At 40.2% G+C, this 16,215-nt stretch overlaps 1 protein-coding gene across 2 annotated transcripts in view; it reads left to right on the forward strand.

The window, feature by feature from the left end:
* atad3 (ATPase family AAA domain containing 3) overlaps window positions 1-16,215 on the forward strand; it is a 69,679-nt gene that overhangs the window by 4,459 nt on the left and 49,005 nt on the right. For both annotated transcript variants that reach the window (XM_069918794.1, XM_069918795.1), the window contains exons 4-6: window positions 3,733-3,792; window positions 13,193-13,262; window positions 14,487-14,652. In XM_069918794.1, the coding sequence (XP_069774895.1) occupies window positions 3,733-3,792; window positions 13,193-13,262; window positions 14,487-14,652 (296 nt within the window). The remainder of the gene's footprint in view (window positions 1-3,732; window positions 3,793-13,192; window positions 13,263-14,486; window positions 14,653-16,215) is intronic.

Consider the following 16,215-nt stretch of genomic DNA (forward strand, 5'->3'; position numbering starts at 1 on the left):
TTAAGTAAATGATGAAATACTGGTGAACTTTTATATTGCACCAGCTTTTCATCCCACTTATATTTTATATAGTTCTATCTTAGTCCATTCTGGTTTTACCTTGTCTGGTAAAAATCTGATAAATACCTTAATTGTGCGGCTCTAAAATAATTTTTAAAGTTTGGTAACTGCAAACCACCTTGGTTATACCTCTGTTAATTTGTCTAATGCTACCCTTGGTTTCTCCCCTTTCTACAAGAAATTCCTTTGTATTCCGTTTTCCTAACTCTCACTTGAATATGGGCTGACAACAAAAACATATCAATCCTTAAGTATGTTTTATGCCTACTCGAATATGAGTATGAATATTCCTTCTCTCTTGGGTGTTGCCTCCTCCATATATCCATAAGTTTCATTTCTTGCATTGATTTAACCATAAATTTGGCTACTTTATTCTTTTTGCTTGGCTTTTGTCCAGTTTTATCCAACATTGGATCCAAATTAAGGTTAAAATCCCCTCCTATCCATATATTTCTGTGTGTATCAACAATCTTCAAAAAAAATATCCTGCATAAACTTTTGATCCTCCTCGTTAGGCGCATATATATTGAGCAAATTCCAAAATTCTGAGTATATCTGACACTTTATCATTACATAGTTCCCTGCTGGATCTATTATTTCCTCTATTTTGATTGGTACATTTTTATTAATTAATATGGCTACACCTCTAGCTTTTGAATTATATGATGCTGCCGCTACATGTCTTACCCAGTCTCTTTAATTTGTTCCACTTCATTTAGATGTGTTTCCTGCATAAATGCTATATCTATTTTTTCTTTTGTCAGTAAATTTAATAGCCTCTTCCTTTTAATTTGGTTATGTATTCCATTAATGTATTCCATTAATGTTTATAGTCATATAGTTCAACGTGGCTATCTTGTTTACACCTCATTTCCACTTCCTCACCACCTCCTTCCCCCTTTTCATCTCTCCTTTTTCCCTTTTTAAACTCCATGTACGACAACACATTTAAAACGTAAAATACTTCAACAATTCCCACACCTTAACCCCAAATGCCCCCCCCCCACCCACCCTCTCCGAGTGACCCTTATCCCTTGCCGGGCAACCACAACTCCCCTTTCCATTTGGATTACGATCTTGTTCATAAGCATCAACTGATTTTGCAGTGATGATTATTCTCTCCCCCCACCAAATCCCCAGAAAACACCTATTTTTACACATATAACAAAGCTCTCCCTTTTTTCCCTTACTTCCCTTCTCTTTCTCTCTTTAGTTCTTTACATATACATTGTTTTTACATCTTTGTATATACTTTATCGCCGTTCTTCATTCTTATTACATCTCTCCTTCTGCCCTGCAAACACAATGTGAATTCCTCTTCTTTAAGAGTTCTGGGTTAAAAAAAAAAATATTTTTTGACCCTTGTATTTCAATGATTTATTATCTTCTCTAATTTTATTCCTTGCCCGCTCCAGTATATTTTATCTTGTCGTATATCTCAAAAATTTTACTGAGATGGATCTTGGTTTTTGATGAATCTCGAGTTTCGGAGCTAGTGCTCTGTGTGCCCTTTCTATTTCCATTTCTTCCTGCATTTCTGTCATTTCCAGGACCTTTGGGATCGATCCTTTTATAAATTCCTTCATGTCTGTGCCCACTATTTTTATGTTGTTCCGCCTACTATAATTTTCCAACATATCAATTTTCTGAGATAACAACTCTTGTCTCTTTAATTTTTTTTGTCACTTTCTTCAAATTTTTCTCTTAAGTCATTTACTTCCATTTCTACAGCCGTTTCTCGTTCTTCCACATTCTCTACTCTTTTCCCTATTTCTGTCATGACCAGTTCTAATCTTTGCATTTTATTTTCTGTTCTTTTCATTTTTCTTTTAATTGCACTAAATTCTAATGACTAAATTTTAATGCTCTCATTTGTTCTTCAAAAAAAGCTTTATCTATATTCTGTTCATCTGTTTTACCTTACTATTTCTCTGTGAAGATCTTGATCTCCTTCTTCCTCTTCTGTGTCTGTACCTGCGTTTGGTCGTCATCTTCTCTTTGTATCTTCTGATTTTCCTGATGAGTTACTTGTATCACTTTGTCGGCCTCTTCTTGCTTGGCCTCTTGCTGTTGGTCCTCCCCTTCTGGGGTGCTCATCTGTCAGGTCTCCTCCTGCTGCTCCTCTTGCCGTTCACCCCATTGACTTTCTTTCTCCCCTGATACCTCACTCCCTCTCTTGCCGCCTTCCTCATCTTCCAGCCTAGAGCCCTGGTGCTGGGTGTCCCTCAGCTGGTTGTGCCGTGGTTGCCCATTCCTTGGCTGAGCCCCACTCCTGTCGGTGTTTTCTTTTACCTTTGATTATGCACTGCTCATGCGCGACTCCTCGCGCATGCACAGTTGCTCACTTTTGTTTGGATCAGAGAGTCATTTTGCCGTCCACCGGTCGGGCCCTTGTAAGGCCTCGTTCTTTCTTTTCCAGTGACTTTTTTTCCCCCCATTGTTTTCACTTTTTCCTTCTTGGGTGCCATCTTCTTTCTCTTCTCTGCAACTTTATCTTCTATTTCTTATTTTATATTTGTTGAACTTTATCTTTTCTTGGCTTTTTTTCTGGAGAGGGCTGGTTTTACCCTACTGGCCACTACTCCCATCACGTGACTCCCTCTTACATATATTTACTGAGGTAGCCTCCACTGTGTCAATGGGCAAAGAATTCCAGGATTCACCACCCTCTGGGAAAGGAAGGATGTCCTCATCTCTGTCCTAAATCTATGGCCTGAATCTTGAGGCTACGTCCCCTCGATTTAGTCTCCCCGTCTTGCAGCAATACAGTAGAAGTCTGAAAATCCAGACTGCTCGGTGATTGGGTTGGTTCAGATTTTTAGATTTTCTGGATTCTTGGGCTGTACTTTTACAATTCAAATTTAAGGAGGAATAAAGAAAAGATGAATGTTGATAGTTTATTCATTAGCAAGCACAGCAAGCTTCATTTATCAAAACAAGCAGTTTTTAAAAAAAAAAAACACAGCTGTGCATCTGCATGCACACAAAAGGCTGCTAAATCGTAAAAGTTTGAGAGTCTTTGAAAGGCTGCATTCTCAAGTGGTCTTGATTTCTGGCATCTACTGTATCCCGTTCTTCAACAGAACAAAATGCATGGCAGAAGTAAAACGCTCAAGTCTGCAGATGCTGTGCTTGAACTAAAAACACAATGCTGGAGAAACTCAGCAGCAGGTTAAATAGTATCCTTTATATAGCAAAGGTAAAGAAACATAACCATTTATGGGCTTGAGTCTTTCTTCAGGGTATGGAAAAATGCTGGCAGGCATTAGAACAAAATTTCCCTTTTTGTTCAAGTGGCTGCCAATATTTTTCCATACCTTGACAAAGGGCTCAAGCCCGAAAATATCAGTTATGTATCTTTAATGTATAAAGTACACTGTTCGTCCTGCTTGTGTTTTAACAAAATGCATGGTTGTGGTTTAGAGGAAAATTTCAGAGGAATATTTAATGTTGCGAATGAATTACAGAGAATGATGTTTCTCTGGATAGAAAGATCAAGCTATAAACAAAATTCAAACTGTAAATTGTGCATGTAAACATGAATCATTTGTTCTTGCCATAACAATTTCAAATGGGTCTGGATTTTTCTTCCAACTTCATATGATGTTGCTCTTTATGGGTGATGATATTTTATTGGAGTGTTCAAAATAAACATGGTACTTTGTTTTTCAGCGAGCTCAGTACCAGGACAAACTAGCAAGGCAGCGATATGACGATCAACTCCGCCAGCAGGTGAGCATTTATTCTGTTTTTGCACATGTGGTGACAGCAAGCTTTATTTTCATGGGTTGTACACTGCGAATGGTCACTTTAATCTTTTTTTCTCCTGTACTTGGCAACAAAAGGAGATTTTGTACGTATAAATAAAAGGGTCAAAAATATCTTTCATTGATGATCTTAAAAGGAACTTCAGAAGTATTTTTAATAAACACCAAAAATGCAACAAAGTGAAGACCAAAGATATATTCTTGTGGAAGAGGAGGACATGGCTGAAGTACAAAATGAGTACTCTCTTTACTTGTGTATGGTTGGTACCATGTAAAAGTTGAACCACCCCCTCTTCCCCTATTTTTGGGCTAAATACCCGTTAACTTCCATGTATTGTGTGAAGAAGTCGACCCCTTTCCCCCTATTTTTGGACCCACAGGGGCTCCCGATTACCTGACCGCAGACTCTCCCTTAGGCCCCACCGCTTGCCCATCCAAGCTCCTGACACCCAAATGCATGGTCCAAGCCATCCACCCGCCCATCTGAGCTCCCAACACCTCGAACATCACGGGTACTTAATGCGGTCAATAGTATGTGTAATAGTCCACTATTATGCATCTCTCCTGGAGCCAACACACTAATGGCATCATGAAGAAAGCATGTCAGTGCCTCCATTTCATCAGAAGTTTGCGGAGGTTTGGTATGACATCGGAAACTCTACCGATATGTGGTGGAAAGTGTGCTGATGGCCTGCATCACGTTCTGGTATTGGAACACCAATACACCCTGATCATAAAGTCCTGAAAAAGGTAGTGGACACAGCCCAGAACATCACAGCCAAAACCCTCCTTACCATCATGTATAGGGAATGCTGCCGTCGGAGAATAGCAGCGGTCATCAAGGATCACACCAACCAGCATGCACTCTGTTCTCGCTGGTACCATCAAGAAAGATGTATAGGAGCCACAAGACATGCACCACCAGGTTCACAAACAGCTGGCACCCCTTCACCATCAGACTCCACAATGAAGTTAATCAGGAGTCTTACTTTTGTATTTTATTTGTATTTTTTCTCTGCTCTGTATTGCATGGTCAGTTGTTTACATTTGTTTATTTGTTACATGTATTGTATCCAATTTTTTGCACTATAAGAAGGTCCACAGGAAAAGGAATCGCAGGGTTATGAGATATGTATGTACTCTGGCAATGACTCTGATATACAGCACTTTGCAAAGACCATGAAAGGGAGTAAATGTAGAAGTACAAGAGGCAGCGATGGTACTTAATTGATCTGCAAATTACAAATGTAACTTTTGAGAATTTGCAAAAGTTGTACAGAGAAACCTCAAACTGCAGTGGTTTAACGTCGACCATGGCAAACACAATTGTTTATCTTCCTGTAGCCTGGAAAACATTACTTTCTAATCTTTGCCCTTTGGGCCAGTTTCTTAAACACTCAGACTCCCAAGAGTACAATAGCCTGGTGCTTTACCTACTAGACTAATAATTAGAATTCTGAACCATTGATCCAGAGATTAAAGATGGAATTTTTTTTAATTTAAATTCTCTAACGGCGACCATGAAGCACTGTGTTGTAAATACCACCATTCTTGAGTGTTTTTAGAGCTGTGGTTATCTAGACAAAGGAATTTGATTTTACTCTGCTCTGTGGACAATGGAAAGTCTTTGGGATGTCACGTTGTGACTCACCTAAAGCCCCAGAACTGTCTGGTCAAAGGTGGTTCATGTGGATAATTCAGCATTTGTTATTCTGTTGAATAAGGTGGGATGGAAAGTTGCTTGCCACCTATTAGCCCATGTCCAAATGCTGCACAGGTCTTGCTGCATGTAAGCATTGGTGCTTCATTTTCTGTGGAGTTGCTAAATAAAATAAACACTTTACAATTGTTACTAAGCTTTCATTTTTAGCCATAAATTGGAAGGAATATCTTTAAAGCAACTGAAGATAGTTGGGCCGGGGCACTGGCTTTGAAACTTGAGCAATGTTCTTAATCCTGGAAGTGTAAACTGGCTTTCAGCCCACCTTGTCCTCGTCAACCATGACGCCTATCAACACTAATCCCATTTGCCTAAATGTGGCCTATAAATCCTTCTGCTTTTCCTATCCAAGTACCTGTCCAATGCCTTTTGTTTTTGTAATTGTATCTTCCTCCACCACCTCCTGTGTCCACTCATTCAAGATGTTCATCACCCTCTGTGACAAAACTTGCACTTTGGATATTCTTAAACTTGTACTTTCGAGTTCTATACACCCTTACCCTAGAAGAAAAGTTTTAGCAATCTAATCATCCCTTAATTTTCTAAATCTCTATAAAGCCACTCTCTGTCTCCTACCTATTCTATCATCTTTATATAATTCCAGTCTGTTCTGTGCCAGACTATTATTCTGCCTAGTTCCACTGACCTGCACCCAGTCCATGGCCTTTCATATCCTTCCTATCTACGTAAATTCTTCTTAAATCTTAAAATTGAGTCCGCATTCACCACTAAGGCTGGAAGCTTGTCCACATTCCCACCACTGTCTGTGTGAGAAAGTTCCCCCTCATGTTCCCCTTTTACTCTGGTTTGTATCTCACCTACCCTCAGTGGTACCTACCTACATTTATTCTATCTATACCTTTCATAATTTTACATGCATCTATCAAACCTTTCCCTCATTCAAACCGTTAACCTGTTTAACCTTTCCCTGTATCTCAGTTCCTGAAGTCTAGGCAATAGCCTAGTAAATCTTCTCTGCACACTTTCAATCTTATTGATATAGTTCCTGTAGTTAGGTGACCAAAACTGCACACGCTACTCCAAATTTGGCCCACATTACTCCGAATTTGGCCTCACCAATGTCTTGTACAGCTTTACCATAACATCTCAACTCTTATACTGAATACTTTGATGATTTTTATTTTTTTATTTATTTTTTTTAAACGGCTAATACGCCAAAATCTCTTTACAACCTGTGACGTCATTTTCAGGAAATTATGTATTTGTCTTCCCAGATCCCTCTTCTACTGCATTCCTCAATGCCCTATATATTGTTTATATCCTTTCTTGATTTGTCCTTCCAAAATGCAACCCGTCACACTGGTCTGCATGAAATTCCAGCTGCCCTTTTTTCCAGCTGCTCCAGATCCCACTGCAACCTTTGAAAGCCTTCCTTTCAAAGGAGATGCAGTATATGGTTAGTAATAAAAGAAAACAAAGGTAGAAAAAATGTGAAAAAGAATATGGAAAATTTAATTACATTGAAGTGAAATTATAAAGTAAGAGAGTGAGTCATAAATGACCCCTGTAATGGCTAAAATCTTGTATTTGAATTATTAGCTGAATAGGGAATCTTTTCCATATTCAAACTAGCCATGATGTCATGCTGCCACTGATCATGAGTAGGCAGAGCATCCCTCCATTTAAGTAAAATCACACGGCGAGGCAAAGGAGATAACACGGAGGAATTGGGGGATATGGGGAGAAGGCAGGTAGGTGGAATTAGGTCATAAATTAGATCAGCCATGATCGTATTGAATGGAGGAGCAGGCTCAATGGGCCATTTTTGGCCTACTCCTGTTCCTACTTCCTATGTTCCTATGAACCAAAGACAAATTGCTGTGGTATTAAATCTATATAAATGTTTTAAAAAGTATGGAAAACCTCTCTCCAGTATTTTCTGGACTCGGATAAGTCCGGGACATGTGTATTAATGGTGCTTTTCTGATCTTACACCTGTCACAACAGGGATTCCTATCAGGATAAAAACAAGACAATTTAGCCTTAGCTTAGCCTTTTCTCTCAACCACATTCTCCTGTCTTCACCCCATAACTTTGACACTAATCAAGAACCTATCAATCTCCACTTTAAATATAACCAATATCTTGGCTTCCAGATTCACCACTATTCACCGGTTTAAAAAAAAAAAAAAAATCTTCTCTCTGTTTGAAAGGAATATCCTTTTATTCTGAGGCTGTGTCCTCTGGTCCTAGACTCTCCTGCTCTCTACTGATACCATATCCTTTCTGTTCTGTGCCAGCTAGGTCAGTACACTGTACTAAGTATGAATTAACCCATGTTTTCTACAACATGAAGTCTCAGCTTTTGTACTTAATGCTTTGGCCTCTGAAGGCAAACAAGCCAAATGCTTCTTTCCACTTTCCTATCCACCTGTGTCAGCACTTTCAGGAAGCTATGAACTTGCACCCTAAGTTCTCTGTATACATCATTAGCACTTTTACATCAAGGTCATTCTATTTGCCCTGTGGCTGGGGAGATTGATCTCCATCAATGGAAACATTTGAATATGGCCCTTGATGCCTGTTGTCTTTAGTTTTTGAATACTGCTTCAGTGTTGAGGGCAACCATTCTTGCCTTGTCCCTCAGTTGTAATGAAGTTTGGAAAAGAGGAATCTGGGCAAAACCCTGGGCATTGGTGAACATCCAATACCAGCCTAGTTCTTTCTTCTATGAATGAAGATTGGAAAAGAGGAATCTGGGCAAAACCCTGAGCATTGGTGAGCAGCCAATACCAGCCTAGTTCTTTCTTCTATGAATGAAGATTGGAAAAGAGGAATCTGGGCGAAACCCTGGGCATTGGTGAGCAGCCAATACCAGCCTAGTTCTTTCTTCTATGAATGAAGTTTGGAAAAGAGGAATCTGGGCAAAACCCTGGGCATTGGTGAGCAGCCAATACCAGCCTAGTTCTTTCTTCTATGAATGAAGTTTGGAAAAGAGGAATCCGGGCAAAACCCTGGGCATTGGTGAGCAGCCAATACCAGCCTAGTTCTTTCTTCTATGAATGAAGTTTGGAAAAGAGGAATCCGGGCAAAACCCTGGGTATTGGTGAGCAGCCAATATCAGCCTAGTTCTTTCTTCTATGAATGAAGTTTGGAAAAGAGGAATCCGGGCAAAACCCTGGGCATTGGTGAGCAGCCAATACCAGCCTAGTTCTTTCTTCTATTACTTTGATGATTGACTGAACAATGCTTTAACTAAATTGAGTTTATCCTATTTTGGCTATTTTCCACATTTTTGTGGAATGTCAGTGGCCTAAGATTGCAGGAAGAGCTGAGCTAGAGATGTGGCTGGCTGTGGAATCCAAGTCTTCTGATTAGTCATTTGTTGCCTGATCCCAAAGCCTCTCCTGTTTGTGTGTCGTGAATTGATTTTTTTCAGAAGGTGGGCCTTTTTTGATGGATCCTGGGAGGACGCCAGTATTGATCCTCTGCATGCTTCTTCTGGTTAGATGTTGGATTTCATTCTGCCTGGATGAGGGCAACTGGGTGCTGAGCCCTTCCACAAGGATGTTTTTGAATTTTCTTCTTCTTCGTGGTCTACCACCATTTCGGCTATGTTTACAGCACCAAAGAGCTGTTTTGTGGGATATCCCTATCTGCAAAGTTTTTGCTGTTGAGCTTTGCCAAGTTGGCAACACATTTTAATGTGTTCTGTACTATACATTGAATGAAGTTTGGAAAAGAGGAATCCGGGCAAAACCCTGGGCATTGGTGAGCAGCCAATACTAGCCTAGTTCTTTCTTCTATACCCTTCTGTACTATACATTGAACCTACATAGTGTTCAACCCCTAGCTTGTCTATAAGGGTGGTGAGGAATAATATAGTCCATGGAGTAATAAATAGAGGAAGAGAACAGATGAGCTTTTAACAACAATCCTGTGCTGTCTGTAAGGAGTTTGTACATTCTTCCCGTATCTGCACAAGCCAAGAGGCCTTAGGTGGACATTGATGAGAGAGCAGGTGCAAATCGCTGTGAATTGACTGGGGGAATGGGATATCTCTGTGCATGCATAGCTGGAGGAAAGTTCACCGATGATGAGGGGAAAGAGAGATAGGTTGGGTGGGATGTGGAGTACTAACAGAATCTAGAGAAGTTGATGTTAATGCCATCTAGTTGCCCAGACAAAACGTGAGGTGTTATTCTTCCAATTTGCAGGTGGTCTCTGTTAACTAAACTGCTTTTGTGGGATTTCTGAATTGAAATCCAAAGGGTTTCTAAGATATATTAAAAGTAAAAGAATAGTTAGGGATAAAATTGGGCTCCCTTGAGGATCAGAGGGGTAGGCTATGTGAGCAGTCTGAAGAGATGGGGGAAATTTTAAATGATTTTTTTTTCTTCGGTATTCACTAAGGAAAGGAATATTGAGTCAGGTAAAATAAGGAAAACTAGTAGTGAGGTCATGGAAAATATACAGATTAATGAGGATGTAGTACTGGCTATTTTAAAGAGAATAAAGGTGGATAAATCTCTGGGTCCTGATAAGATATTCTCTAGGACTTTGAGGGAGGTTAGTGGAGAAATAGTGGGAGTTCTGACAGAAATATTTAAAATGCCATTAGCTAGGGGAGAGGTGATGGAGGATACCTTATGTTCTTCCACTGTTTTTAAAAAAGGCTCTAAAAGTAAACAGGTTAATTATAGGCCTGTGAGTCTGACGTCAGTGGTAGGTAAATTAATGGAGAGTGTTCTTAGAGATGGAATATACAATTATTTAGATAGGGACTGATTAGGTGTAGTCAACATGGTTTTGTGCGTGGTAAATAATGTTTAACAAATGGTATAAAATTTTTCGAGGAGGTTACTAAAAAGGTTGACGAAGGGAAGGCTGTGGATGTTGTCTATATTGACTTTAGTAAGGCATTTTACAAGGTTCTGCATAAGAGGTTAGTTAGAAAGGTTATATAATTAAGTATTAACGTTGAAGTTAAGTTGCCCATTCAGAGCCAGCTCTTCAGCGCTTGACGTCCTGTTTTGCGGAAACTGCCAAAATGTTTGGCCTGGAAGTCAGCCTGAAGAAAACAGAGGTCCTCCATCAGCCAGCTCCCCACCATGACTACTAGCCCCCCCACATCTCCATCGGGCACACAAAACTCAAAACGGTCAACCAGTTTACCTATCTTGGCTGCACAATTTCATCAGATGCAAGGATTGACAACGAGATAGACAACAGACTCGCCAAGGCAAATAGTGCCTTTGGAAGACTACACAAAAGAGTCTGGAAAAACAACCAACTGAAAAACCTCAAAGATAAGCGTATACAGAGCCGTTGTCATACCCACACTCCTGTTCGGCTCCGAATCATGGGTCCTCTACCGGCATCACCTACGGCTCCTAGAACGCTTCCACCAGCGTTGTCTCCGCTCCATCCTCAACATTCATTGGAGCGCTTGCATCCCTAACGTCGAAGTACTCGAGATGGCAGAGGTCGACAGCATCGAGTCCACGCTGCTGAATATCCAGCTGCGCTGGGTGGGTCACGTCTCCAGAATGGAGGACCATCGCCTTCCCAAGATCATGTTATATGGCGAGCTCTCCACTGGCCACCGTGACAGAGGTGCACCAAAGAAAAGGTACAAGGACTGCCTAAAGAAATCTCTTTGTGCCTGCCACATTGACCACCGCCAGTGGGCTGATATCGCCTCAAACCGTGCATCTTGGCGCCTCACAGTTCGGCGGGCAGCAACCTCCTTTGAAGAAGACCGCAGAGCATACCTCACTGACAAAAGGCAAAGGAGGAAAAACCCAACACCCAACCCCAACCAACCAATTTTCCGCTGCAACTGTGTCTGCCTGTCCCGCATCGGACTTTTCAGCCACAAACGAGCCTGCAGCTGACGTGGACTTTTACCCCCTCCATAAATCTTCGTCCGCGAAGCCAAGCCAAAGAAAGAAAGAACGTTGAAGTAGTGATATGGATTCAACAATGGTTGAATGGTAGATGCCAGAGTAATGTTAGAAAATTGTTTGTCAAATTGGAGGCCAGTGACTAGTGGGGGGCTTCAGGGATTGGTACTGGGTCCATTGTTATTTGTCATACAGATTAATGATCTGATGATAGGATGGTAAATTGGATTAGTAAGTATGCATATGATACTAAGATTGATGGTGTCGTGGAAGGTTTTCAAAGCTCGCAGTGGGGTAGAGGCCAGTGAGAAGAGTGGGCAGAAAAATGGCAGATGGGGTTTAACACTGTTAAGTGTGATGCACTACATTTTGGTAGAAATATCAGCAATGGTCATACGCGTTAAATTGAAGAGTACAGAAGAACAAAGGGATTTAGGAATTCTGGTACATAATTCCCTGAAAGTGGAATCACCTATAGATAGGGTGATGAAGAAAGCATTTGGTATGTTGGCCTTCATAAATCAGTATTGAGTACAGGAGTTGTGATGTCATATTGAAGTTGTATAAGGCATTTTTAAGGTCATATTTGGAATATCGTGTGCAGTTTTGGTCACTGAATTAGAGGAAGGATATCAACAAATAGGGAGAATACAGAAAAGTTTTACAAGAATGTTGCCTGGGTTTCAGGATTTGAGTTACAGGGAAAAGTTAAACATGCTAGGACTTTATTCCCTGGAGCGTAGTAGATTGAGGGGTGGTTTGATAGAGGTATTTCAAATTATGAGGGGACAGATAGAGTGAATGTGGATAGGCTTTTTCCATTGAGAGTGGGGGAGATTCAAACAAGATACAAATTGAGATTGAATTGGGGGGGGGGGGAAAGTAAACATGAGGGAGAATTTCTTTACTCGGAGTGTGTGGGAGTGTGGAATGAGCTTCTATCCAAAGTAGTAGATGCGGGTTTGATTGTAATATTTAAGGAAAAATTTGATAGGTATATGGGCGAGAGAGATATGGAAGGTTATGGGCTGGGTGCGTGTCAATGGGACCAAGTGGGGGGGAAGGTGTTCAGCATGGACTAGAAGGGCTGAATGGTTAGGCCAGTCATCCAGGTTACTGATCCAGTAATCTAATCAGTGCCTCCACTTTTTTTCCTCTTCTAGGTTTTGTGCTCATGCCTCTGATTTGAACTTTGAACCCACCCCTTCTGACTCAGAAGCTATTGGCTGAGACACAGCTGACAAAGTTTAGGTAACCATAGTGTTGCAGTGAGAAGTGTGTGTATGTTGTGAACCACCAGGATGCAAAAACAGTCTATTTCTAGGGTCTCAAATTTTAAACTGTGCTGTAATATTGCACTGTGCCACCAGAGGAGGCTCAGACACCTGCATTTCACTCTGATCAGGATCTTGCTTGCAACTGTGTCTTCTGGAGTAGTCACAAACAATGTGTCGTTTATTGGAGAGAACATCCAATCAATTAGATTTTGGATTAACCTGGTTCTCGTAAAATGTGGTTCATTTTCTGAACTTTCATCTGAAGGTAAGCTATTTGGTTCAAGAAAGGACAATAAATATCATTCCTGGCAGCAACCTGACGAAAGAAGAATGGATGCATTGACCTACACTTAAAAAGTCCATTTAGCCAATTTGTACAATACAAATGCACCCCTGCCTTGTATCTTGCACAGAAATGTTTCATTGCTTTGCTTGAAGTGATATTGGATGCAAATACTGGCATTGTCATTTCAAATAGTGACTTTTTTTCCCCCTTATTAGCAACTGTTAAATGAAGAAAACTTGAGGAAACAAGAGGAATCTGTACAGAAACAAGAATCTATGCGGAGAGGTAAAATGCTTAAGATCTCCAGTTAATGAAGAGCATCGCTGATCCAATAGAAAAGATGGCAGTTCAGTGTTGGGTTTGAGGTGGGAAGGAGTAAATGAGCAGAGGCTGCATCCTCTTCTACCCTCCCCTGTCCTCTTTCCAATAATCTGGTGAGGTTATGAATGTGTATATCTCCATTGATCTGATAGCATTAAGAATGTGCATGTGATCCTCTAATAAGCTGTGTGCATGCTCTCGTGTTGGTCAAGGGGGTTCTTTTGAGAGGAATGTACATCATACTGATAGATAGGTGAGTTAAATTTATTTGCTCTAATTTAGTTCATTTTATTTGTGTGTGGAGTAGGAGATATTTGAAAAGTGTACAAGTAAGAAATGTTGAAGCATCTTTCCCACATTTGTGGTCTGTGCATCTTATAATGCCTTTTAAAAAAAAAAAAATAATAATAATGAATTAATGGCTAACTAGTAATCTGTTTAAAGCCATATTTATTCATTCACTACCCCAAAAGCATTGTATGTTTTGATTGTACTTGTCTTATTGTGCATCAGTCAAGTTTTTAAACAAATCAAGATGAAATGTATAATTTTTGATCACAAATTCACTGTTGTTGTATGTTTTATAAATTGTTGTCATTGGGCTGTATATCAAATGATTAATCCGATGAATCGAAGATTTAGTTTAGAGTTGAATGGTGTAAAAGCACATTTGGAATTATCTATACTCTTGCCTAACATTTATTGGAGCTGTATCAATCACTGCCTATTACGATTAAGTGATTGGTTTTCTGTTTCTTTACCACTTTTCAGTCGGATATTTATACCATAACCAAAGCCGCAAGTTCTCAGTAAAATGTGGATGATATTTTGCTTTCCAATACAAATCAAAATCAACAAATAATAAGGCCCGTGTGTTTTAGATTAGATTCAGCTTTATTGTCATTGTGCCAAATAAAATACAAAGCCAATTAAATACAATTAGCATTCAGCCAGAATTTAAAAATAAGTGCTATATACAAATAACTACATGCAAATAAAAACAAGTGCATTGAGCAAACAATTATAAAAGTACTGACAGTACAATGTGAGTGCAGTACCACTCACCGCTGTGATTTAAGTTTATTTTCTAAAATCCCGTAAGGCACTGAGCCTCGCGATACACACGGGCTGCCATCTTGATCAGATATTTCTTTCCTGAAATGGATTATTTGATACTTCTCTGTGTAGGTACAGTCGAGCATGAGATGGAGCTCCGCCACAAGAATGAGATGATGCGAATTGAAGCTGAAGCCAAGGCTCGTGCTAAAGTAGAACGAGAAAATGCTGACCTCATCAGAGAACAGATCCGATTGAAAGCTGCTGAGCACCGACAAACTGTTCTTGATTCTATCAAGTGAGTGTTAGGTAGAAGGTGAAAGAGATTTTGATCAATAAATGGGATTGATTGCCTCTTTTCTCCTTCCCACCCGAGTCAGCACTTCACTCTTTCCTATTGTTTTTTTCTGTTCTCTGTGCAACCAGACCAGATGCAGTAACATTTTGCAGATTAATAGAACCCATTCATATGGGTGATAATGATAGTGATTAAAGTCTTGGCATTGAATGTCTAATGGGGCCAGTGTGACTCATGGTTTGTGCAAAATGTTAACACTTCATGGCTATGAAATAGTTTAATATTAAATTCAAAGGGTAAACCGGTGATTGTGGCCCCACCACAATCTAAACAAGCTCTCCTCTCCTGTTCCAAGGTCAGTGTTTGTTGCCCAACCAGACGTGGGTAGGCCAAGATTTCGTCTTGAACCACGTAGGTCCTTGTGTTGAAAATTCTCCCTGATTGCTAAGAGGACTCCCAGTGCATTGCAAAGGAAATACCAGTGAAAGGAGCATAAAGCAACATCTGAAATACAGGGAATGCTTTAAAAAGAAACACAAAGGTCCTGATGATCAGAATCAGGATTTATTATCATGAACAAGTCTTGAAATTCAGTGTTTTGCAACCTCATTATAGTGCAAGCATACATATTATAGCTATCTTACTCGATTACTATAGATTAAAAAAATAATAATAGCAGTTACACTGTCTTTGGTTCATTGATTATTCAGGAATCTGATGGCAGCGGGGAAGAAGCTGTCCTCGTCTCGCTGAGTGCTCGTCTTCAGGTTCCTGTGCCCTTTCCCTAATGGCAGCAGAGTGAAGAGGATGGTGGGCTTATTTGAGGATAGAGGCTGCTGTTTTAAGACACCGCCTCATGTAGATATCCTTGATGGAGTGAAATCTGGTGCCTGATGTTGCAGGCTGGGTTAACAACTCGGGCGCTTGCTTCTCATATCTTTCTAAGTGATTGAGGTCATCAATTTAGAACATTTTATTCAATAGTTAGCAATGCTGGTTCAGGGGTAGAATTCTCGCCTGCAATACGGGAGACTCTGGTCAATTCCCAGCCAATGCAAGAAATACTGAGTTTGGGCAGCATGGTTAATGTAACATTTAACACAATGCTATTACAGTGCCATTGACCTGACTCTGTCTATAAGGGATTTGTACATTCTGTGCCTGCTTAGTGTCCTCTGGATGCTCCAGTTTCCTCCCACCTTTCAAAACGTACGAGGGTTGCAGATTAATTGGAATATTTGGGTAACAAGGGCTCGTGGGCCAAAAGACCTGTACCATTTCTATGACTTAAAAATAAGTTTTGAAATAGGTTTTGTAAGAGAAGGTAATGTCAGCATTAGTGGAGCATGGGAGCAATCAAAAGGCCCGAACTGAATGGTTGACAAGTTCTCAAAGTTATTGGAATGAACTTAAGCATAGAGCAAGCAAGGCCATGGATGGATTTGAAAATCAGAGGGAGAATTTTAAATCTAGTATGGGTCAGGACATTTGTCAGTGTGTACGGGAATGGTGGGTGAAAAGGTCAATGCAAGTTATGACTTTGATAGAATTTTGCTTGACAAT

Source organism: Narcine bancroftii, chromosome 2 (genome assembly GCF_036971445.1).
Source record: "Narcine bancroftii isolate sNarBan1 chromosome 2, sNarBan1.hap1, whole genome shotgun sequence".
Classification (NCBI taxonomy): Eukaryota; Metazoa; Chordata; class Chondrichthyes; order Torpediniformes; family Narcinidae; genus Narcine; species Narcine bancroftii.